This window comes from Mustela erminea, chromosome 10 (assembly GCF_009829155.1).
Source record: "Mustela erminea isolate mMusErm1 chromosome 10, mMusErm1.Pri, whole genome shotgun sequence".
Classification (NCBI taxonomy): domain Eukaryota; kingdom Metazoa; phylum Chordata; class Mammalia; order Carnivora; family Mustelidae; genus Mustela; species Mustela erminea.
In genome coordinates, this window is record NC_045623.1 from 103,030,304 (window position 1) to 103,054,280 (window position 23,977).

Consider the following 23,977-nt stretch of genomic DNA (forward strand, 5'->3'; position numbering starts at 1 on the left):
GAGAAGTGTATTTGAATCATTGCTTGTATTTAAAAAAACCTACAGTGGAATGATAAGTCAAAAACAGACAGAATGGTCATTTTAAGGAAGAGACAGGGAGGAACAGGCAGGAATGGAACCAGACTTTACTGAGCACCTTGTTTTCCGGATTTGCCTTTGGAGCCTTATAACTATTTACTATGGACGTAAAACAAAATTAAATGGAAATTCTGCAAAAGGAAAGGAAATTGATAGAGATGGGTTTGAGCCCGGGGGACGGGGGTAACTGGAGTCTCTCCTGCTTTTGCCCCTCTTTGACTAGCCCTTTCACAGCCACAGAGATACTTGTCCAGGCCACCAGAAGGCAGAGACGGGGTCAGATCTTGAAACTTCTGGGGCTCCAGGAGGGCCCTAGTGGTGGTGACGGGGGCTGTGGTTTTAGTATTTTGGGGGCATTTGATCGGTGGCTCTCATCAAGATTCCCACAGCCGCCTTCTGCTGCATCCCGAAAGTGGGTCAATTTCCAAGTGTATCATTCATAGTGACCACAACAGTGGCTTACTGCCTCTAGTTCAGTCCCCCCAGCACTGGCCTGGGACTGCTAACAGTCCTAACGTTCCACCTGATAGGGGTTCAGTTTCCTGGCAGTGAGTTTTCCTGCATGTGACCATGTCTCCTCCTCTTGGTAACCCTGGACCTGGGAATGAGTGTCCTGGTGAGAAATCCAGGCTGGATGAGAATGCCTCCCATGGCTCCAGAAGAGCTGCCAGGTGGCAGGGTCCCACCTCTGACTGTGGCGGACCAGGCTGATGACTTCAGGCTGTGGGATCCTGCATAGGGCTTTTTCTCCCCGCTTTGGTATTTGAGGTGTCATTTCCCATAAAGGCTGAGGCATTGTTTGGGGCTCAGACCTACGTGAAACTGAATCCCAGGTGTCCTGCTTTCCAGCAATGGGCTCTTCATCAAACGTTACATTTTTCTCATCTAGCACAATAAAAATACCTTCTGGAAAGGTTGTCGGAGGCATAAATGCAATGTCCCCAGTAAGAGCTTACTAGAGACCGTTGTTATTAGCACGTATCATTACAAAAAATGCAGCACCCTGGAAATTCTGGGTTCTTCTACCTATCGCAAAGATGGATTGACTTTATGCTCAAAAGCTCAAGTCTTCCTGGGCCTGGTTATGAAAGCCTCCTCCTTTCCCTCCCATGTCTGACCCTGACTAGGACAAGCCTGGGGTGCTGCCTCATCTCCCACTGCTTCTGGGACCCCTGCTGCTGCTGCTGCTGCTGCTGTCTCAGCGGCTGGCTCAGCTTAGGGGAGACTCCGTTCTGCTAACTGTTAAGTCTGGATCGATCCCCATCCCCATCTCAGGGCCATTTTGAGGATTAACTAATCCATCACGTGGAGACCTCTGGAAAGGGCCAATATGGCTGAGGCTATTGTCAGGCAGACTGGAAACTGGGCTCACTGGTTTCCCTGGCTTCCAAGACGCTCCAGCTGAGCCCTGCAGCCGGACAAACTCTCCTCTGGGCAAAATCTCCGCGTGCGCAGGTGGCACTGAGCTCACCGGCCGTCTGTCTGCCCACCTGCTGCTGAACCTTTTTGATCTACCTCTTTGTTTCTTTAAGGGACAGTGAGGGTAAGAAGATAAAGGGATCAGGATTCTAGACACCAAAGGGCTTTTGTTTGTGTTTCTAATAGAACTGAATACATTACGTTTTCCCTCTCGGCATCAGCCTATTGACTCAAGACAAAGTTCTGAGATTATACCTTTCTGACTTTATGTTTTGTACATCTCAAAGGTCCCCGGAAACCTACAGGGGGTGTTTTTTATCCTCTGAGGTGTGATTGCCACAATACAAAAATGAATACAGGAATTCATTGCTGAGTATTTATTGAGTGCTTAGTGTATGTTCAACAGTATACAAGCAGGTTAGATGATCCCTGAGGGAAAAAAAAAAAGAAGTTCCTGTGTGTTTACACCCACTGCATACAAGGCTCTGTGAGGCACTTTGATTGCATCATTTCATTTAATTCTGACAGCTCCAGAAAATAGGTACTGCTGTCCCATTTCACAGGTGAGGAAAGAGACTCAAAGTTCCGTGACTTGTCAAGATCATTCACAGTAGAAGCAACCGGAGTTCCTGCCAGTGCTTCTGATTGTGCTCTCCAGGTCCTTTCCACTAGAACACAGTGGGGAGCAGAAAAGGACACACATGGGGCACACAGTAGCAGATTATCAATCCTGGACTGCCTGGTTCAGAGCTAGTGGAGACGAGGGAAGGACGGCCTGATGGTCCGGAGGACTTCCTGCAGGAGACAGCCTAGGTGTGACTCAGAGCAAAGGCGGGGGCGGGATGTGCTACCTACTATTGGCCCTGGGCGGCAATGCACTGGAGCACAGACTGTGTTGAGAGAGCAGGCCCCGAGGTCAGCTGGGTGGGACCTGAGGTTGAGGGGTAGGAAGCCTGGCAGAGCTGCCTGGACCAGATAAAGTGGCAACAAGAGCTCGCAGGAGCTGGAGGGGGAGGGAAGCATAAAGCAAAGCTTGGAGAGGATGACTCTGCAGTGCTGGCTGGAAGCAGTGGAGCTGGGCGGCCTGGGGATGGTAGGGGCCAGGCAGGTACCTCGGGAGGGGTTGACCCAAGGGCAGGCCTGTCCTCTTGGACCCAGGGAAGGGGGTGGCAGGGGAAGGAGATGTGGACTCTGCAGGCTTTGGTAGAGGATGCCTTTGAGGGACAAAGGACAGAGAGGAACATATTCCATTACAGGAAGCTTTGAAACTCCCATCAGGTCAATCATGCCTCTGTTCACTGCTGTTCAAGGTCTTCCTGCGGCCAGTAGAATCATCGGCCACAAACACACCTCACACTCTGGCCTGAATCTACTTTTTTGGGCTCTTCCCCCACTACCCTCCTAGGTAAGTCCTCCCCTGGCCTCCTACTAATTTCAGCCTCTAAAGGGGCCCACCTCTGGAACCCCACGCCAAGCTGGCCTCAGCAAAGCCCACCAGCCTGGCCAACCAACCCTCTTAGCTATCAGGGCTATGACAATCACAGTGTTCCAATCACCTTGGATAGCTCTTCCCGCACAGTCTTGAATAATTCATGTTTCATTGTTATTTAGCTTTTGCTGTTGGGGGTCTCCCTAACATCACCTCCCTGGCCTTGAGAGCTCAGTATTCACAACCGGGGATGTCATTTTGCCTTTCAGTCTTTGTTCCCACATCTGCAAAATGGGGCCAATAATGTCTCGCAGCATCTGGCACAGGAGCCCATCCATGACTGTGCCAGTCCTTTCCTCCAGCGTGGGGTGGTCCCAGGGGCGGAGGGAAGGTGGGGGAACCAGGACAGAAGGGGAGGACTCCAGCCTGGAGGAGGATCCTTTCTTCATCCAGCTGGATCTCTGCATTTCTAAGGGACCACTGGCATCATGCTAAGATCATCTAGAAAGGGCACGCACAAGCCGTCTTTTTAAAAAGCCATCACAGATTTCTCCAGCAAAGGAAGGAATCTGGACTTACAAATTCAGGCGGACCCCCTCCCCCCACCCGCCCCCAGCAGCTAACGCCCCCTCCCAGGGCTGAACAGCCGCAGCACGTGCTGCGCAGTCCATGATGTTTACAAAGTGCGTTTCGCTGACCTCCATCTCCTTGAAAACCTTTCACGACCCCGCAGGTTCCCTGTCATCACCTCCGTTTGGCAGACGAGATTACCAGGACTCTAGGAGGCGACGTGCCTTCCCCGAAGTGGCCCAACGTGTTGGCAATCAGGGTCCCGGGGCTGCACCCTCCAGCGCGGTCTGCCCGCCGCGGGACTGGGGGTACGAAGGGCTGAAAGGCGGGCGCTGGCCCCAGGGTACCGCGGGCCGGGCTCGGGAGCCTGGGGGCGCGCGTGGGGGATGAGGGATGGATGCTCTCGGCCGCAGCGGGGGCAGGGCGTGCAGCCCCCATACATCTCGCCGCCTCCCGGGAGGTACCCCAGGCGCGGCCCCGCGGGCGCGCGCTCCGGGCTCCGCCGGCGACTCGAGGCGCGCGCCCCGCCTCCGCCCTCCCGCCCGCCCCCGCGCGCGCGCGCCCCACTCCGCCTCTCCCTCGTGCGCGCGCCCCTCCCGCCGCCACCCCGCCCTCCCGCTCGCGCGCGCGCCCCTCCCGCCGCCACCCCGCCCCCGCCGGTACCCTCGCCGGACCCGAGAGAGCGCGCCGCCGCCATCTTAGTTGCTGCCGCCGCCTCCAGCCAAGCGCTTCCTCGGCGGAGGGGAGGGCGCCCGCGGCCCGAGCGCGCGGCCCAGCGTCGCGGCGGCGGCTCGTGGGACCCCGGACTCGCCGCGGCGCGAAGCAGCCGGCCCCGGGCCGCGAGAACCCTGCTCGGCGCCCCGCGCGCGTGCCTGCCGCTCCCGCCTCGGGCCGGCCGCGGCGCCGGGAGCCGGAGCGATGCTGCGCCGCGCTGCGCCCGCGCTGGCCCCGGCCGCCTGGCTGCTGCTGGCCGGGCTGCTGAGCGGCGGCGGGGTCTGGGCCTCGCGAGGTAAGCGGCGGGCTGGGGCGGGCCCGGGGGGAGTCGGGGCGGGCGCCGGGGGCCGGCGAAGCGGGGCTGCGTCCCCGGGCGGGGCGCCGGACCCCCGGGTGGCGGCTGCGCGGGTCTGGGGGGACGTGCCGACGGGCGCGAGGGTCGGTCCCCGTCCGCCGCAGCGCCTGCGGGCGGGGGTGCAGCCCGGTGAGAGGCCGTGTACGTGTGTTGTGTGCTCGCTCGTGCATCGGGCGGGGGGTGCACGCAGTTTTTGGTGTGTGCTTACATAAGAGCCCACTCCTCCGCATCCCTGCCGGGGTCCCGGCGCTCTGCCGCTGCGCCGCGGACGCCGCATCCTCGCCCCTTGCCGCCTCCCCCCGGGGTCCTTTAAATCTCGTCTGTTTGCAGACGGGCAGCGGCCGAAACTTCTCGCTCCCCTCCCACGTTTCATCCGAAGGTGAAATCGCGAGGAGGTTTACGGTCGCGGTCTCACCCCGCGTTGGGAATCTGCCTCTCCGCACCCCCGACACCTTGGTGCAGTTTTTCTGATGGTGATTTACATCGCTCGGAGGCTTTCAGATCCTCAGCAGAAACCTCCCTGATTCCTCAGGGCCGACAGTATTGTACTGTTACTTGGGAAAAACAACAACAACAAAAATGTCTTAGTGAATTGATTGTTTTGTTGTCTTAACCTTCATCCACTTAACCTTTTAAACAGTGCACGCTCTCTGATACTGGCCGATCTTGCCAGCGAAAAGCTTACGCATTGCAGATGCATGCTTCCGAGTGCATCTTGGAATTGTAAACATTTTCCTTGGCCTTGGAGCAAAGTAATCTAGGTGTAGTCTGGAGAGGACTTGGATCTATTCTTCTGATTTTTAATTTTTCATCAAAAGCCTGGGAGGGGGAGACCTGACGAAAGTCTAAATGAAACAGTCCTATTTCGTATTAGCAGGCTTTTAACAAAAATCCTCATTTTTCTCTTCCTTGGCGTGACAGACGGAGAGAAGTATGGTGTTCAAAAATTAAAGGGCAGAAGAGGCAAATGCATCTTTTGTTCTGTGTTCCTTTCTTCACATGGAGGATGATGAACTTGGAATACTTCATCTCTAACTGTCATAGTTACGTCTCAGTCACTAAGTATCAAATCGCTCTCGGTTTGATTTTTAAAAGTTACATCAAGCTGAGCTTGAAATGTTCTTTCCAGATGTGGGAACGGAGGTCTGAAAGTCTGATCTGTCCAAGAGAAAATGTCAAAGTTCTGCTTCTCTTGGGGAAAACCCACACATTTCAAAAATATGTGCTTGGATTGAGTATTTTTGGGAACAGTTCAAATATATTTCGTTTAGTCAGTGATAACATTTCTTGTTAAGATCCATATTTTCTTGTTTGTCCGCTCATCTCCATTTGCTATTCATTATTGAATTACTTGGGTTGTTCAATAAATATAAATTTCATTTATCAGATATCCTCACTGTGGTGGACTAACAAATCTTATGTGAAAGATAATGTTGAGTACTGAGTCCTTTGTCATTGGCTGACTTTCTAAGCTTTTCTTGGTGCATTTATAGTATTTAAGGATAATTAGTCTTCAAAATAAAACACATTTTAAACATAAGTTATTCTCTTGCTTTTTTTTTCTTTTCCCAGCCTGCAATGTAGAAAATGTCTTGTGAATATTACAAGAAATGCCAATAAAATGGTTTCATTTTGAGGGGTTGCAAGTGGATTTTATATGTAAATATGCAATTTGCCAGAGACACTTTCTGTGGGCTCATTTTAAAGATTTTATTTATTTATTAGACAGAGATCACAAGTAGGCAGAGCGGCAGGCAGAGAGAGGGGAAGGGAAGCAGGCTCCCCTCCAAGCAGAGAGCCCAACGTGGGGCTCAATCCTAGGACCCTGGGATCACGACCTGAGCCGAAGGCAGAGGCTTTAACTCACTGAGCCACCCAGATGCCCCTGTGGGCTCATTTTAGGTGATCATTTCAACTAATAGTCTGACTTTTTTTTTTTTCCTCTAAGACAGTATGATACGAACAGCTGGCCATACTCTAGCTATCTCTAATAATTATTAGTGGGATAAATATCGCATATAAATTGCTGGAGAGAACGTTAGGTTTCGTAATGTGAATTGCATTTTGACTGTCAATTGGTTGTTTAATAGAGAACTCCAGATTTCACTCTAATCTGTAGCTGCAGTTCTTAAAAAACATCAAGTAAATCAAAATATTAGGCATATCCTTGGCATGCCCTAGGCTGCCTGCTTTCTTTGCAGTGAGTCAGTGATCAGGAAATAGTAAATTGAAATGGAGAATATAGGAAGCTTATGAATATATATATTTTAATGCGAGCATGGACTGCACTTCAAAGCCAGCGAAATAATTTTAATTGTTATTTTCCTGTTTGTTTGTACACAGACTTCTCTGCGAGCCTCTCCTCACCTTCCTCTGTGCAATTTCATCTCTCTGAGCCCCTGAATCCTCCCTTCCCTGCCTTCCTTTTTCTCTTTCCATAGCACTTAAGCCCATTCAAACAGCCTTATCTTATTTTGTCCTCACTAGGACATAGGCCCCAAGACAGAAAGGTGTTTGGTCTGTTTTGTTCTCATGTGAATCCTATCACCCCCACATGGTGGGAGTAGATTCTCAGTATTTGTTGAGTGACTGAATGGATGGACAGCTCTATCTCGGTTTTGACAGCATAGTATTTTTATGTCCTAATTCTCTTCTGAAAGATAAATGTTGTATACTGAAAAAGGCATTACAGACTATAAAACAAATCTAAATTCTGCATCACGATATAGAAATTCATTAGTAGATAATTTTCCAAGGATCTGTTCTGTTGATTGCAGTGTTGGGGATATTAGACCATAAAAATCTGTAGCAGCTTTTGAAGGATGTACTTTGTGGCCACCAATCTGAGTCTGATTTTTAAAGATACTGTAATTCTCTGCTTTTTTGGAAAGTAGTTTCTTAATTTGTTACCTTGTTTTTCAAAAGTAACTGAGGAAAAGTCCTTTGAATACAGATGTCAGTATTATACTTAATCTAGCAGTTGTATTGCTGGGAGTAAATGTGATTTATTTCACATAGGAGGCTTATAACTACTAAAGAAATAAAGTATATTTTTTAAAAATCTATTTTTTAATTAAATTATTATTATTTTTTATATTTTATTTTATTTGACAGAGAGTATGAACAGGGAGGGGGCAGAGGGAAAGAGAAAGGGAGAAGCAGGCTCCCTGTTGAGCAGGGAGCCTGCTGTGGGACCTGAACTCAGGACCTTGGGATCATGACCTGACCTGAAGGCAGACATTTAACTGACTGAGCTACTGAGGCACCCCAGAAATGATAAAATATTAATAATTCTGAATGTATTCCAATTTAGGAGCTCTAACTCAGTTAACTGGAACCTTCAGTTACCTAGAATTCATCTTCTGGCTGCAGACCCCTTTTAGGAGGAAAAGCATAAAATCAAGCAGTTTCATAGCAATTCTTTTGCAAAAGGAAGTTTTAGTAGTTCATATCATACATTATCTGTGTCGGTACTATTTGATTTTTAAACCAAAAAAAAAAAAAAGCAATTGATATTTCAGTTTTAGATATGAAGATATGACCCATAAATGAAATTTTAATGAAATATAAAATTTTTACATTCAACTTAGAAAATGCTGTAATTCCATGATACTGGTTTCAGGACTTGGCTCCAAGTTTATGAAACCATCTCTTAATGTTTAATATGAGGATGTTAAAGTTTTAAGACACTTTTTTTTTTAAAGATTTTATTTATTTATTTGACACATAGAGAGAGAGAGAGAGAGGTATCACAGGCAGGCAGAGAGGCAGGCAGAGAGAAGGGGAAGCAGGCTCACTGCTGAGCAGAGAGCCTGATGCGGGGCTCGATCCCAGGACCCTGATATCAAGACCTGAGCCAAAGGCAGAGGCTTAACCCACTGAGCCACCCAGGCGCCCCAAGTTTTAAGACACTTTTAAAAAGGATTGAAATATTTTTTATTTATTTTTTTTAAAGATTCCATTTAGGGGCTCCTGGGTAGCTTAGTTGTTAAGTGTCTGCCTTCAGCTCAGGTCATGATCCCAGCGTCCTGGGATCAAGTCCCATATGGGGCTCCCTGCTCTGTGGGGAGCCTGCTTCTCCTTCTCCAGCTCTCCCGTACTGTGTTCCCTCTCTCGCTGTGTCTCTCTGTCATAAATTTAAAAAAATCTTAAAAAAAAAAAAAAAAGATTCCATTTATTATTTTAACAGAGAGAAGAGGAGCTCGAGTAGGGAAACAGCAGGCAAAGGGAGAGGGAGAAGCAGGCTCCTTGCTGAGCAGGGAACCCCACGAAGGGCTCCATCCCAGGAACCTGGGATCAATATCTGAGGCAAAAGCAGGTGCTTAATGGACTGAGCCACCCCAGTGCCCCAGAATTGAGTTATTTTTATTATTGCTTCCTAAGGCAGGAAAATTATAATTTTGGAGGCAAGCGTAAAATTTTCATTTATAAGAGTTGAAGAAGAGTTTCATTTATAAGAGTTCTGATTATCCTTAAAAATCACCAAGAATATATTTCTTACTCTGGTTAATTGTGGTTTAGGATCATTATGCTATTAAAAAAATGTATCTTCCTTTTTCTGTGGTCTTGATATGGTAAAAGCAGAAGTATTTGAAAATACGTTGTGTCTTCTATAAGTGTAATTTAAGATAATTGATTTGTTATAAAATACAGAGTTTGGTTAAGCTTCAGAAATAGGGATTCAAGATTGGGGGAAATGACTTATTCAGCGGTGTGTCCCAGTATTGTAAAAAAACCAAACCAAAACAAAAGTGACATTTTTGATGGCAGTAGTGACTGTGCAGAAGCCAGAGCCGGGCGCCCTCAAACTGACGGCTGTGAGGTGAGGATGGACCTTGGCCGTCCTTTCTTAGGGCTGCCACCCCCTAGGAACGGGGGATACTGCATTTGTTTGGCCCCGATTTGATAGGTCCTTTCTTCTCTGTTTTAGGCATATTTTTGTTCATCTTCTCAGTTAGCTTTAGGATGATATCATTGTTAAAGTTTTTCACAAGATGTTTTGCTAAGGTTTTTTCATTTGTAAAGTTTTAGATGAAAATTCATTTACTTCAAAGTAACTGAATTGAGAACATTTTAAAAACCATAGAACACATCTTCTATTCCAGAACTCCAATAAGAAGTAGGTGGTAACAAAGTAAAGGAGGAATCGTGTTTTCCTTTTTTTTACCTTAGGTCAGATGTGAATATTGTCTTTCAGCCATCTGTTTGGGACTAGTCTGATTCTCTTGTGACAAGAACTTTTTAGAATCTGCTACTTGTCAAAATAAGACTTTCTTTTCCTTCATCCCCTCTTCTATTTTTTTATTTTTAAAAATGTTGTATTTATTTATTTATTTGGCAGAGACACAAGCGAAGGAGGGAACACAAATGGGGAGTGGGAAAGGGAGCAGGCTTCCCCCCAGTAGGGAGCCGGATGTGGGGCTTAACCCCAGAACCTGGGACCATGGCCTGAGCCAAAGGCAGGTGCCTGACAGCTGAGTCACCGAGGTGCCCCAGTTTTAATTTTTTTAAAAGATTTATTTAAAATTAAGAACGCCTGGCTGGCTCAGTTGGTTAGGCGACTGCCTTGGGCTTAGGTCATGATCCCAGAGTTCTGGGATCCAGTCCCACATTGGGCTCCCTGCTCCACAGGGAGTCTGCTTCTCCCTCTGCCTGCCCCTCCCCCGTCTCATGCTCTCTCTCAAATAAATAAATAGAATATTTTTAAAAAAGATTTACTTATTTATTTTTTTTTAAAAAAGGTTTTATTTATTCGACAGAGAGAGAGAGATCACAAGTAGGCAGAGAGGCAGGCAGAGAGAAAGAGGGGGAAGCAGGCTCCCTGCTGAGCAGAGAGCCAGACCTGAGGCTCGATCCCAGGACTCTGAGATCATAACCTGAGTCGAAGGCAGAGGTTTAACCCACCCCAGATTTATTCATTTTAGAGAGAGAGCATGCGTGTGTGTGGGTGAGCAGTGGGGAGGAGAGGCAGAGAGAGAGAATCTCAAGTAGACTCGCCACTGAGTACAGATCCCAGTACAGGGCTCAGTCTCAGGACCCCAAGATCATGACCTGAAACCAAGAGTCAGGTGCTCAACTGGCTGTGCCCCCCAGGTGCCCCTCTTCATTCCTTTTTTAAAATGTATTATTTTTTAAAGATTTTATTATTAAAATTATTATTTTTTTATTTTTAAAAGTTTTTATTTATTTGAGTGCACAAGTGAGAAAGCACAAGCAGAGGGAAAGGGAGAGGGAGAAGCAGGCTCCCCACTGAGCAAGGAGCCCGATGTGGGGCTCGATCTCAGGACCCTGGGATCATGACCTGAGCCTAAATCAAGAATTGGTTGCCTAGCTGACTGAGCCACCCAGGTGCTCCTAAACATTTTATTTTTAAGTACTCTTTATGCCCAGTGTGGGGCTCGAACTTAAAATCCTGAGATCTGGAATCGCATGCTTTACCGGCTGAGCTAGCCAGGCACCCCTAATAATTTTATTTTTGTTTTTTAAAGTAAGTTCTAGGGGCGCCTGGGAGGCTCAGTGGGTTAAAGCCTCTGCCTTCGGCTCAGGTCATGATCCCAGGGTCCTGGGATCGAGCCCTGTGTCGGGCCCTCTGCTCAGCAGGGAGCCTGCTTCCTCCTCTCTCTCTGCCTACTTGTGATCTGTCTGTCAAATAAATAAATAAAATCTTAAAAAAAAAAAAAAAGTAAGTTCTGCACCCAATGTGGGACTTGAATTCACGATCCTGTGGTCAAGAGGTACATGCCCTACTGCCTGAGCCAGCCATGTGCCCTCATTTCAGAGCATTTTCATCATCCCAAAGAGGAGCCCCTGAGCCCTTAGCTCTCACTCTGTCTCCGCCCCCCCTTGGCAACCACCAGTCTCCTTCCTGTCTCTAAGGATTTGCCTCTTCTGGACATTTTTATATCAGTGGAGTCTGACAATATGTGGTCTGTCTGCGACTAGCTTCTTTCAGTTGATGTTTCAGGGTTCATCTGTGTTGTAACGTGTATCAGAACTTCATTCCCTTTTATGGCTGAATAACATTTACCATAGGTTTGTGTCCTTCCAAAATTCATATGTTGAAACTATATTTTCCCCAAATCATGGTATTGGAAGGTGGGGCTTTTGAGAGGTGATTAGACCTGAACATAGAGCCCTCCCAAATGGCATGAGTTCTCGCGTAAAAGAGAACCCCACCCTGGGCCCTTCCACCAAGTGAAGACACAGCGAGAACACGGCCAGCTGCGAACGAGGAGCATCTCAGCAGACTCCCAACCCGGGGCACCTTGGTCTCGGACTTCCCAGTCTCCAGATCTGTGAGAAATACATTTCTGTCGAGCAGAAGCTGCCCAGTCTATGGTATTTTGTTTTGGCAGCCCTAAGAGACTAAAATGATATTTCTTTGTACGAATAGACCACATTTTGTTGATGTGTTCCTCAGTCGATGGACATTTGGGTGGTTTTCCACTTTGTGGCCACTGTGGAAATGCTCCTGGGCACGGTTGTGCACTGGCTTTGTGTGCACGTACACGTCCAGTTCTCTGGGGTGTACACCCAGGGGTGGAATTGCTGGGTCGCGTGGTCAGCGTCTAACATGTTGGGGGACGTGCTGAACTGTTCCCCAGAGTGGCTGCACCAGCTTACACTTGCTCTTGACCTCTGTAAGTGCTCCCGGGAGCTTTTTTCTAATCAGATACACATTTCATGGTTGTCTGCGTTTTCTTATGAGGGTTTTAAGTTGCTGATGGTTTCCTGCTCTAGGGATAAACTGGCATTTCCTCCAACCAGCTCCTTCCTCCCTCATCCTGTCCCGTATCATTCCAGTGTTGAAAGGTCTGCCTTCTACACCTGTGTAGCCTTCCCTGTAAAAACATACTTCTTCGAACTTCCCTGACATTTGATCATTCAGCCCGGGCACCTGCTAGCACAAAAAGCAACACTTTGCTGAAAAAAACGTTGAGAACCATAGTTGGCTTTCCTTAGGTCTAAAGCTTACCAACCCTTCAAATCCTTGCCGCACCCAGCCCTGCAGCTCTTGAAGAAAGGTGGAGCAAGTCTGCCGCCTGCATCCAACCCCAGGCTCGGAATGCCCCCTGTGAAGAAATGAGCTCCTAAGGTGCAGACTCTGCCGTTGGGGGACAAGCCGAGTGAACCTCCAGCTTCCAGGACCAGGATTTAACTTTGTGAAAGCAAAAGGATGGAATGCTAGAATTCTTTTTTTCTTTTTAAGATTTTATTTATTTTTTTCCGGAGACAGAGAACACCAGCGAGCAGAGGGAAAGGGACAAGCAGACTCCTCACCTAGCGCGGAGCTTGATGCAGGGCTCGATCCCAGGACCCTGAGATCATGACCTGAGCCAAAACCAAGAATTGGACACTTGACTGATTGAGACACCCAGGCACCCCCAACATGCTAGACTGCTTAGACAACTGGCCGAGAATATGTTGTTTCTTCATTTATTACATTTTGGTTCTGCTAATTGGCTAAAAAGTGTGCCTTGTTAATGTGAATTATTTTGTCTGTATGGTTCTTTGATTTTATTCCTTAAGTGACAATTTATTTACCCGGTCTTTAATCACAGTATAAAATACTTAGGAATGTATGTCTTAAGGGGTGCCTGGGTGGCTCAGTGGGTTAAAGCCTCTGCCTTTGGCTCAGGTCGTGATCCCAGTGTCCTGGGATCGAGCCCCACATCGGGCTCTCTGCTCAGCAGGGAGCCTGCTCCCCCCGCCCCCCACCCTTCCCTGCCTCTCTACCTGCTTGTGATCTCTGTCTGTCAAATAAATAAATAAAATCTTTAAAAAATGTATGTCTGTAGATTCAAAGTGAATTTTAAAACTCGGTAAATATGGGTGTCATCATTGTTTTAAGACCTATTTAAGGTGTAACAAAGACATTCTGAGCTCTTTCTAGTGCTTAAATTTTTTTTTCTCATTTGTTTTAAGGATCACCAAGAAAAAAATTGATTGGCATAAACGTCAACTGAAGATATGTAAAACTTGAAAATGACTTGTATACAGTAGTCTGCTAAGTAGCTTTTAAAGAGCATAGTTTAGGGGCACCTGGGTGGCTCAGTTGGTTGAAGCCTCTGCTTTCGGCTCGGGTCATGATCCCAGGGTCCTGGGATCGAGCCCTGCATCGGCGGGGGGGGGGGGGGGGTCTCTGCTCAGCGGGGAGCCTGCTTCCCTTCCTCCCTCTCTCTCTCTACTTGTGAGCTCTCTCTGTCAAATAAATCTTTGAGAAAAAAAAAAAAATAAAGAGCATAGTTTATTACGTCTGAAACACAGAATCCAGTCACATTTAACCTTACATATTTCTGTTGTAGTTGACGATGAATATTGAGAGGACCAGCTGCGTAATATGTGGAGCCAAGTGCAAAGTCAAAGTGCAGGCTCCTTTGCTCAAAAATTATTAATAAATTCAAGGTGACAAAGAGCATCAAACCAAGCACGGGACCCGGCAAACCTAGAAAATAGTCTTGAGTATTGATAGACTCTTGTGGCAGGGTGTTAGTAGTTGGAACGGGGGCCTGGCGCTGGGAGTTTTCGCTGGAGCCCTTGGTCCTCTGGACTCGCTCACGTGCACCTGCCGATGCCCCGCCCTCCTCCGAGGCACCTTCCCCCGGTGCCCCCCTTCCTCGTGGCAGGACTCGTGGCCTTAGGGTGGAGGGTGTACACTCTTTCCTCCTCAGCAACTAGCGAAGGACAGAGTAGACTTGGCTCGCAGTAGTGCCGGTAGATCAGAGGTAGAAGCTAATTGAGGAATAGGGCTGCTCTTGATTGGGGGATTAAAGCCTTTGCGTCAGCAGATTATGTACTTTTAAAATGCCTTGACTGATTATTGCCAGTTGCCTGTTACGTATAGAATCAGTAACGAGGACAACAGAAATGATTAAAATTCTTGAATAATCCCTAATCTTTTTTTGCCACGCTTCTCAAATGTTCATCGGAGTAGCTAGTAAGTAGTGAAATGCACCGGCTTGCGTTGAATTTTCTTCCTAAGCCCTACTCACTTGGGCGGCGGTTGTTACTGCAGTAAAGTCGGGATTGGAAGTGGGCAGCGGCCGTTCCCAGTATGGGAACACCTCAGTTCCTACGGCTGTGATAATGGTGGGGTACCTTGATAATCCCCAGCCTCTATTATCAAGCTCTGAACTGGCCATGTTTCTCAGCTTGCTTTTGAGTTGTTTGTCAGATAGCCATTAATACCTGCCCTTGATTCCCAAATGAAGCATTTTCATTTGGCAAGAGTTTAAAAAGTCCATGCCCAAGTGTAGGAAACCACTTGTTTAATTAAGAGGGCAACTAATACGCATCTTCCAAACATTCAAAGCTCAGAATAGAAAATGACTTAAATGCTTCTTTATATGAGATCGGTCTTTCTTAAACCTGGAGGAACATGTACCAGTGGGATATTTTCGTAACATAGTCTCCCTTCTCTCCCTGATGGTGACTTTAATTAATAACAAATGCAACATTAATACTTGTTTGATGAAATATTTTAAAGATTTTATTTATTTATTTGACAGAGAGAGAGAGATCACAAGTAGGCAGAGCAGCAGACAGAGTGGGGGAAGCAGGCTCCCCGCTGAGCAGAGACCTGGATGCGGGGCTCAATCCCAGGACCCTTAACCCACTGAGCCACCCAGATTCCCCTGATGAAATATTTTAGAAAGGTCATCAATGCCAGGGATCAGGGCGCCTGGGGGGCTCAGTCAGTTAAGCGTCTGCCTTTGGCTCAGGTCATGGTCCCAGGGTCCTGGGATCGAGTCCCGCACTGAGCTCCCCGCGCAGCCGGGAACCTGCTTCTCCTCCTTCCCCCTCAGGCTCGCTTGTGCTCTCTGTGCCTTTCTCTGTCTCTCAAGAAAATTCTTGAAAAAATTTTTTTTAAATGCCAGTGATTAGTATACATTTGTTTATTCGGTTGATGAAATTTATTAACCCCACTTTTTTTAGAATTGTTCTTTGAGTATTCTTGAAAGGTTTTTACCACTACTTTAAAAAAGTAATGCATAAGGCAAGTATGTATTTGTTGCATTTTTTCCCCTCTTCCTATTAAGTGTGTTTATGTGGTTTCCAGACTGAAACCAGGGGCAGTGAGAAAGCAAACGTGGGCAACTTCCACCAGGCTGTGATGGTTTCGGCCTGAAGGAAGAGTGCCAGAAGGGTTTCCTGAAGTTTCAGTTTTATCTGGAAACTCAGCTTAGTGGTGTAGGAGAGCAGATAGGGATTTGGGGCAGAAGCCTTGACTTGGAACAGAGCAGTCCTGACTGTACCTTCTTATCTTTGGGAAATTCCAGTGCAGGCAGGGAAGCTGAGACGGGCTGGTGCAGTGAGCAGTGACGCGGCCCCAGCACCCTCAGCAGTGGCTACCAGAAGTTACTTAGCTCGGCCTGGGTCCAAGCTCCCCGACTCCCTCGGCGCTGGGTGCTCTTCTCCTTAACCGAGCTTTGACTCGATGTGTGGTTTCCTGGGGCCCGTGTCTGATTCCCAGATGAGCTGGAAAGGCCATTTATATCCACCTCTTAGAATTCCAGTTAGAGCTCAAGTTGCATTTTCCCCTGGAAACACTGTTATAAACCCTGTAAGCTCTACAAGTGATCATCAGAAACCCATTTTAACCCATAACACAAGTGGAAACCAGGCAAATTTGTAGTAAAACACAGCACGCTCACCATTACAGTATTAACTTTATAAAGCAGAGATGAAGCGATGGTTAACTTGTGGTAAGTAGGTCTCGAAGTACTAGAGTGGCTTTGAAAGATTTTGTGGGCAGGGCGCCTCCGTGGCTCAGTGGGTTAAGCGACTGCCTTTAGCTCAGGTCATGATCCTGGAGTCCCAGGATTGAGTCCCATATGGGGCTCCCTGCTCAGCCAGAGTCTGCCTCTCCCTCTGACCTTCTCCCCTCGTTCTCTCTCTCTCTCTCTCTCTCATAAGTAGAAATGATAATAAAATAAAAGATTTGGTGGGGGGCATCAGCTGTGGTCAGTCACACTTGGCTCACACCTGGACCGAAGAGGGTGACTTCTTAGTGACCTGGCGGCCAGAGGGACCGGTGCAAGCTGATCCTCAACAGGAAGGCAGGAAGATGTGGGCCAGTAGGCCCCCTGGTGACCAGGTGGCGACACTGCAGGGGTTGGCCGATGGGGGACAGGAAGGGGGAGGCCGCAGGGTGGGTGCCGGGAAGCTTCTGCCAACAGCTGTGTGTCCACCGCCCGGAGAACTGCCTGCCCGTGTGTGCAGGTCACTCCTTGTGGAGAAGGCATGTGCATCATTTAAGGGAATGACTTCTGGTCAGAAGTACTTCGTGTTTTTCATCAAAGATTTTACTTAAGAGTTGCCATTTAAAACTATTGCTTGAATTGTCCAAGGTCCAAAATGTATGCAAATTAAATTTACTCCTTGTAGAGTTATTTTACTAAAGCAAATGTAAAAAGGGGAGTTTACAGAACCCTCATATAGTCTTGATTGGATGTGTACATGTCGTTTACTGGCGGTCGTCCATTCTAAGCAGTGGTGACCTGGTAACTTTAATAGTAACACTAAAGGATGCCTGCAGGACCCCCCTTCAAATCATTGTTTAGGATGGGGTCCGAGGCAGAGCTCCCCGAAGGGTATTACTTGGTTCTGTGTTATTTGGTAAAAGGTCTATGGGTTATCTAAGGTTGGGAAATGCTGTCAATGCTGTAGGACTTCTCATGAACCTTTAGCAGACTGTGTTGAAATCAAAGTTATAAGCAATTGAGCTCGGTTTTTTTTTTTTTTTAAAGATTATTTATTTATTTATTTATTTGACAGAAGGATCACAGGTAGGCAGAGAGGCAGGCAGAGAGAGAGGGGGAAACAGGCTCCCTGCAGAGCAGAGAGCCCGATGCGGGGCTTGATCCCAGGACCCTGAGATCATGACCTGAGATGAAAGCAGAGGCTTAACCAACTGAGCCACCCAGGTGCCCCATGAGCTCATTTTATACGAGTTGTTTTGTAACTTTCTTAATGTCATTCATTAAACATTTGTCCCAGGTGCAGGGGATATATCCATTAGAAGGATGTTTGTAGGAGGGTCTGTTTAACTAATCCTGTGGGGTTCCAGACTCTTTGGTCTCAGGAACCCCTGTGTTCTCAAAAATTATTAAAGACCTCAAAGAGATTGTGTTTGGGTGGGTTTTATCAATCAGTAGTTACTCTTAGAAATTAAACTAGAGAACTTATTAAAATAGTTATTAATTTGTTTAAAATAGGAATAATAAACCCATTAAATGATAACATTATCTACTATATTAAAATTGAAATGTAGTTGAGTAACATTGTATTTTTAACGAAACACACTGTATTTTCTAAACCAAAAAACAATTTAGTCAGAAGACCGGCATTGTTTTACATTTTCGCTAATCTCTGTAATAGGGTTTGAGGCAAGTCAGCCAGGTCCTATATTCAAGCCCTTGCTCTCTGCTCTTTGCTTGAAGTCGGTGAGGAAAATGTAGCCTTGCACAAATATGTAGCTGGAGAAGGGAGGAGGGCTTTGTGGACCTCCTGAAGGGGTCTTGGGGACCCCAGGAGTCCTCAGACCGACCACGTTGTGATTATAGTGGTTGATGTTAAAATGCAGTTTAGGGATACGTGGCCTGTAATTTGCTTCTAAGTAATAGATGAAGTGGAAAGCAAAGGATTTGCTTAAAAAAAGAGAGAGACATTAGAGTTAATCCAGCTGATTACAGGAGCTGATCCTGTCATCTTGTCTCTCTCTCATTTACATTGTCATCTGCTTTCTTGAGTATGGAAGACAGGGTAGCTCTGGGGCCCGGGTGTGGACTGGCCTGGAATGTGCAGATGGACAGATGGACGCCCGTCTTGCTGCTGCCGGGAGAGGGGGCTTTGCAGGTGGGCAGGAATCAGGATCTTATGTGTCTGTGGGTGACTGCTTTGGTTTTCTTTTTACTTCTACTGTAGGACAGATTTTTTTTTTTTTTTTTAAAGATTTTATTTATTTATTTGACAGAGATCACAGGCAGGCAGAGAGGCAGGCAGAGAGAGAGAGAGAGAGGAGGAAGCAGACTCCCTGCTGATCAGAGAGCCCGATGTGGGGCTCCATCCCAGGACCCTGGGATCATGACCTGAGCCGAAGGCAGAGGCTTTAACCCGCTGAGCCACCCAGGCGCCCCTGTAGGACAGATTTTTAATGAGGAAAAAGCAAGAACAGGTGAAAAAGTAGAGAAAGATGTTAAAGTCAGATTTACTTGAGCTTTTTCTTTGAGAGTATACACTTTATTAGTATTTCTAGACTGAGACCAAGAGGGGGGAAAATCAAGCTTTTTTTTTTTTTTTAAAGTTCAATACTTAAGAAAAAAAAAAAGGAAAAGAGTACTATCTGTTTTCCTCATAAGATGGCCCGTTTGAGACCTTTAAATGGCTGATTTCATTGCTTTTTATAACTACCCCAATAAAGGAAGTCTCTGGTGCTATGTGCTTTCTTTTCCTAAAAAAATCTTTTGTAGTTTTCCCAGAATCTGGAGTAAGTTATACCTGAGTACCTGTCCGGTTTATCTTGGTGTGGAATGGTTGATTGGTTGTTTTGTCAACACTCTTGGTTAACCAGTGACCTAGTTGTCGGTTGGACTAGGTTGGACTACATTCCATAAATCCAATTTCCTCTTGAAAGGTCATCTAATCCTTTCCCTCCTTGTATGTTAAAGTCCTTTATTTCTTGTTGTTTTAAAGATTTTATATTTAAGTAATCTCCAGACCCAACACAGGTCCCAAACTCACAACTCCCGAGATTAAGAGTCGTGGGCCCTTACGACTGAGCTAGTTTGGCACCCCCATCTTTTACTTTTAAAACCTGACAGTTTGGTTTCCCATTTAAGTAATCTCTGGCTACTTGTATATTATTGCATTAGAACTTCAAGTACTTTTTAAAACCTGGCCTAAAAATCTACTTTATTTAAAAAATCAGTTTCTGAATTTTATGGCCGGAATTCTAGAAATGGAGAGGATTTTAGAATCCATTTAGCTCAGTCAGTGCATTTTACCAAAGAAGAAACAAGTCAAGTGGCTACTTATTATTATTTTTTTAAAGATTTTATTTATTTATTTGACAGAGGGAGAGAGTGATCACAAGTAGGTAGAGAGGCAGGCAGAGAGAGGGGGAAGCAGGCTTCCTGCTGAGCAGAGAGTCTGATGCAGGGCTCGATCCCAGGACCCTGAGATCATGACCTGAGCTGAAGGCAGAGGCTTAACCACTGAGCCACCCGGGCACCTCTATTATTATTTATTTAAAGATTTTATTAATTTATTTGACAGACATAGCGAGAGAGGGAACACAGCCAGGGGGAATGGGAGAGGGAGAAGCAGACTTTCTGCAGAGCAGGGAGCCTGACGCAGGGCTTGATCCCAGGACCCTGGGACCATGACCCGAGCCCAAGGCAGATGCCCAACGATGGAGCCACTGGAGCCACCCCAGCGCCCCTAGTGAAGTGGTAATTGTTGTCAGTCTGTGTTACAGCTTGTACTGTGAAAAGCAGGGATATGTGGAGTCCCATATAGAATCTTTAACCCCATTTTTCTCTGTAATAAAGACTATTCAAAAAGCATGAATTTGAGTGACTACTTAGGAACTTTTCATGTGCAGTTGAGTCAGAATATTATGAAATTGGAATGGAGTTTTAAAAACTGTGGAGAAAGCACATTGTATTGAGCTTACATCATTTTTAATTTTGTCGTACTTGTTTGTGCAAATATCCCAGGAGTTTGCACACTATGCCCAAGTCAGTGTCAGAGTTGACAGTGATTCTCGGCATGTGAGTCTTCTCTACAGCGAAGGCTGGCACCGGTTAGCTGGCATCTGCTGGAATTCATCTCATCGGGAGCTCCTTCATTCTGGGGTCAGCCTTCATTGCCAGGTTTAAGGGTTTTTTTGTTGTTGTTTCAAAATATTTATTTATTTATTTATTTGACAGACAGAGATCACAATCAGGCAGAGAGGAAGGCAGAGAGGAGGAAGCAGGCTCCCCACGGAGCAGAGAGCCAGATGTGGGGCTCGATCCCAGGACCCTGGGACCATGACCTGAGCCGAGGGCAGAGGCTTTAACCCACTGAGCCACCCAGGCACCCCAGGTTTAAGTTTTTTAAAGAGATTTTATTTATTTCTTTGAGAGAAAAAGTGAGCGGGAGAGAGAGAGAGAGCATAAGCAGGGGGAGAGGCAGAGGGAGAAGCAGGTGCCCTACTAAGCAGGGAGCCCGACACGGGGCTTGATGGAAGGACCCTGGGATCATAACCTGAGCTGAAGGCAGACGCTTAACCGAATGAGCCCCGCCCCAGGCCCTCCTGTCCGATTTAAATTAATGACTTTTTTTTTTTTTTAAAGAGCAGTTTTAGGTTCAGAGCAAAATTGAGTGGAAAGTATAGAGTTTTCATACACCCTGTTCCCCACACCTGTGCAGCTGCCCCCACTGTTGACACCCCGCACCATGGTGTTACATGTATTACAGCGGAAGGACCCCCAAAGTCCGTCGTGTGTGTTAGGGTTCACTCTTGGTGTCTGTTGTACACTCTGGGGGTTTACACGAATGTATGATGACGTGTATTCGCCACCGTAGGGTCATCCAGAACAGTGTCACTGGCCTCAACATCATGTGCTCCGCCTGTCATTCCCCCCACCCCCAGCCCACCAGCCACGGATCTTTTTCCCGTCTTCGTAGTTCTCCATTTTCTAGAATGTCACAGAGTTGGAATCAAACAAGATGCAGCGTTTTCAGATTGGCTTCTTTCCCTTGGTTTAAAGTTCCTCCACGTCTTTTCATAGAGGATTGCTCCTTTTTAAATTTTTTCTTTAAGTGCTAAATAATCCTCGTCCGGATAGCGGCGGGTTTACCCGTGCACCTCCCAAAGGACGGCTTGGTTGCTCCCAAGTTTTGGCAATTATGAAAACAATTGCCATCAGCATCCCTGGGCAGGTATTGGTGTGGGCATGCTTTGTATTCGTTTGGGTAAATGCCAAGGGGTGTGATTGCCAGTCAGATGTTAAGGGTATGATCGGTTTTGTTACAAACTTGCCAAACTGCCTTTCAGAGGGGCTGCACCATTCTGTATTCCCACCAGCAACGAGCAAGTCCTGGGCTCTACCTCTCCCCCAGCATTTGGTGTTATCAGTGTTTTAGATTTTAGCCTTTTGAATAGGTGTGTCATGGTGTCGCTGTTGTTTTAGCTTGCAACTCCCTCATGACGTGTGATGTTGAACGTGGTTTTGTACTTTCCATTTGTGGATCTTGGTGAGGTGTCTTTTTTTTTTTTTTTTTTAAGATTTTATTTATTTATTTGACAGAGAGAGATCACAAGTAGATGGAGAGGCAGGCAGAGAGAGAGAGAGAGAGAAGCAGGCTCCCTGCTGAGCAGAGAGCCCGATGCAGGACTCAATCCCAGGACCCTGAGATCATGACCTGAACCGAAGGCAGTGGCTTAACCCACTGAGCCACCCAGGCACCCTGGTGAGGTGTCTTTTGTCCAATTAAAAATCATATTGTTTGTCTTCTTATTGAGTTTATGTGTTTGTTTTCTTATTGTTTATCTATTTTGGATAACAGTCATTTATCAGTTACGTCTTTTGCAAATATTTTCTCCTAGTGGGGGGCTTGTCTTCTCGTTCTCCTGACATTACTTTTTACAGAGCAGAGGTTTTTAATTGTAAAGTAGTCCAGTTTATCTATTCTTTCTTCCATGGATTGTGTTACAGCCGTGCCCAGGGTCATCTACATTTTCTCCTACCTTATCTTCCAGGAGTTCATAGTTTTCACTTTGCATTTAGGTCTCCTGTATCCATTTGGATTTAATTTTTGTGACTGGTGTAAGGTCCAGCTGTTTGGCACCATTTGACGAAAAGATTTTGTTCCATTGTATTGCCTTTGATCCCTCAGTGTGGATCTACGTCTAGGCTCCCCGTTCTGTTCCTATGATCTCTTTATTCCTTCACCAACACCACAACTGTGTTGATTACTGTAGCTTTGTAGAAAGCTTGGTTCTTCTTCGGTACCGAGTTGCCTCCCTTTATAAATTTCAGAATCGGTTTATTGATACCCACAACATAACTTGCTGGAGTTTTGATTGGAATTACATCGAATCAGTAGGTAAAGTTGGAAGGAATTGCCATCTTGACCGTATTGAATCTTCTTCATGAACATGGAATATCTCTCCATTTATTTGGTTGCTTATTTTGTTTGCTTTTTTTCGATTAGATTTTTCCTCCTATAGAGCTTATGCGTAAATGTGTTAGATTTTACCGAAGCATTTAATTTCTGGGGTGCTAATGTAAATGGTATTGTGTTTTAAATTCTGTTCCGTTTGTTCACTGCTAATATGTAGGAAAGTGATTGATTTTTGCATATTAACCTTCTGTCCTGCAGCCTTGCTATAATCCAGGAGGCTTTTTTTGTTAATTCTTTCAGATTTTCTACATAGATGATCATGTATCATCTGAGAACAGAAGACTGTTTTATTTCTTCCATCCCAGTCTGTAGACCTTTTATGTCCTTTTCTAGTCTCATTTCGATAGCTAGGATTTCCAGGACAGTGTTGAAAAGCAGTGGTCATAGGCATGTCTTTGTCTTGCTGCTCATCTTAGCAGGAGAGCTGCAGGTTTCTCACCGTGAAGTATGATGTTAGCTACAGGTTTTCTGTAGATGCTCTTTACCAAGCTGAGGAAATTCCTTTTTTATTTTTTTTTTTAACAATTTTTTATTTCTTATTTTATTTTTAGGTAAGCTCTATGCTCACTGTGGAGCTTGAACTCACGACTCTTGAGATCAGGAGCTGCATGTTCTACCAAGTCCAGTGAGGCCGTCAGGCACCCCAGGAAATTCCTTACTATTGATAACTTGCTGAGAGTTTGTTTTGTTTTTTAAGATTTTATTTATTTATTTGACAGAGAGCTCACAAGTAGGCAGGCAGAGAGAGAGGGTGGGAAGCAGGCTCCCTGCCAAGCAGAGAGCATGATGCGGGGTTCGATTCGAGGACCCTGAGATCATGACCTGGCCGAAGGCAGAGGCTTAACCCACTGAGCCACCCAGGTGCCCTGGGAGCTTGTTTTGTTTTGTTTTCCTTAGGAGTGTTGGATTTTGTCAAAAGCTTTTTCTCCCCCCCCCCTTTTTTTTTTAAAGATTTATTTATTTGAGGGACTTCTGGGTGGCTCAGCATCTGCCTTTGGCTCATGTCATGATCCCAGAGTCCTGGGATCAAGTCCTACTTTGAGCTCCTTACTCAGTAGGGAGCCTGTTTCTCACTCTTTCTGCCGCTTCCCCTGCTTGTGCGCTCTCGCTCTCTCTCTGACAACTAATATTAGAGAGAGCGTGAGCATGGTGGGGGAGGGTCAGAGGGAGGGAGAGAAAGAGACTCACAAGCAGCCTCCCTGCTGAGTGCAGAGCCCCATTGCCCCATCCCTCCGTTG

The 23,977-nt window shown here is 46.4% G+C and overlaps 1 protein-coding gene across 4 annotated transcripts in view; it reads left to right on the forward strand.

Annotated features, from left to right (window-relative positions):
* The first annotated feature begins 4,161 nt into the window (after nt 1-4,161).
* The window catches only part of CLSTN1 (calsyntenin 1), a 78,252-nt gene continuing 58,436 nt past the window's right edge, over nt 4,162-23,977 (forward strand). For 2 of the 4 annotated variants that reach the window (XM_032303020.1, XM_032303022.1), the window contains exon 1: nt 4,162-4,505. In XM_032303020.1, the coding sequence (XP_032158911.1) occupies nt 4,415-4,505 (91 nt within the window). In that variant the 5' untranslated portion in view covers nt 4,162-4,414. The remainder of the gene's footprint in view (nt 4,506-23,977) is intronic. The other 2 variants (XM_032303021.1, XM_032303024.1) reach the window with 1 other exon arrangement.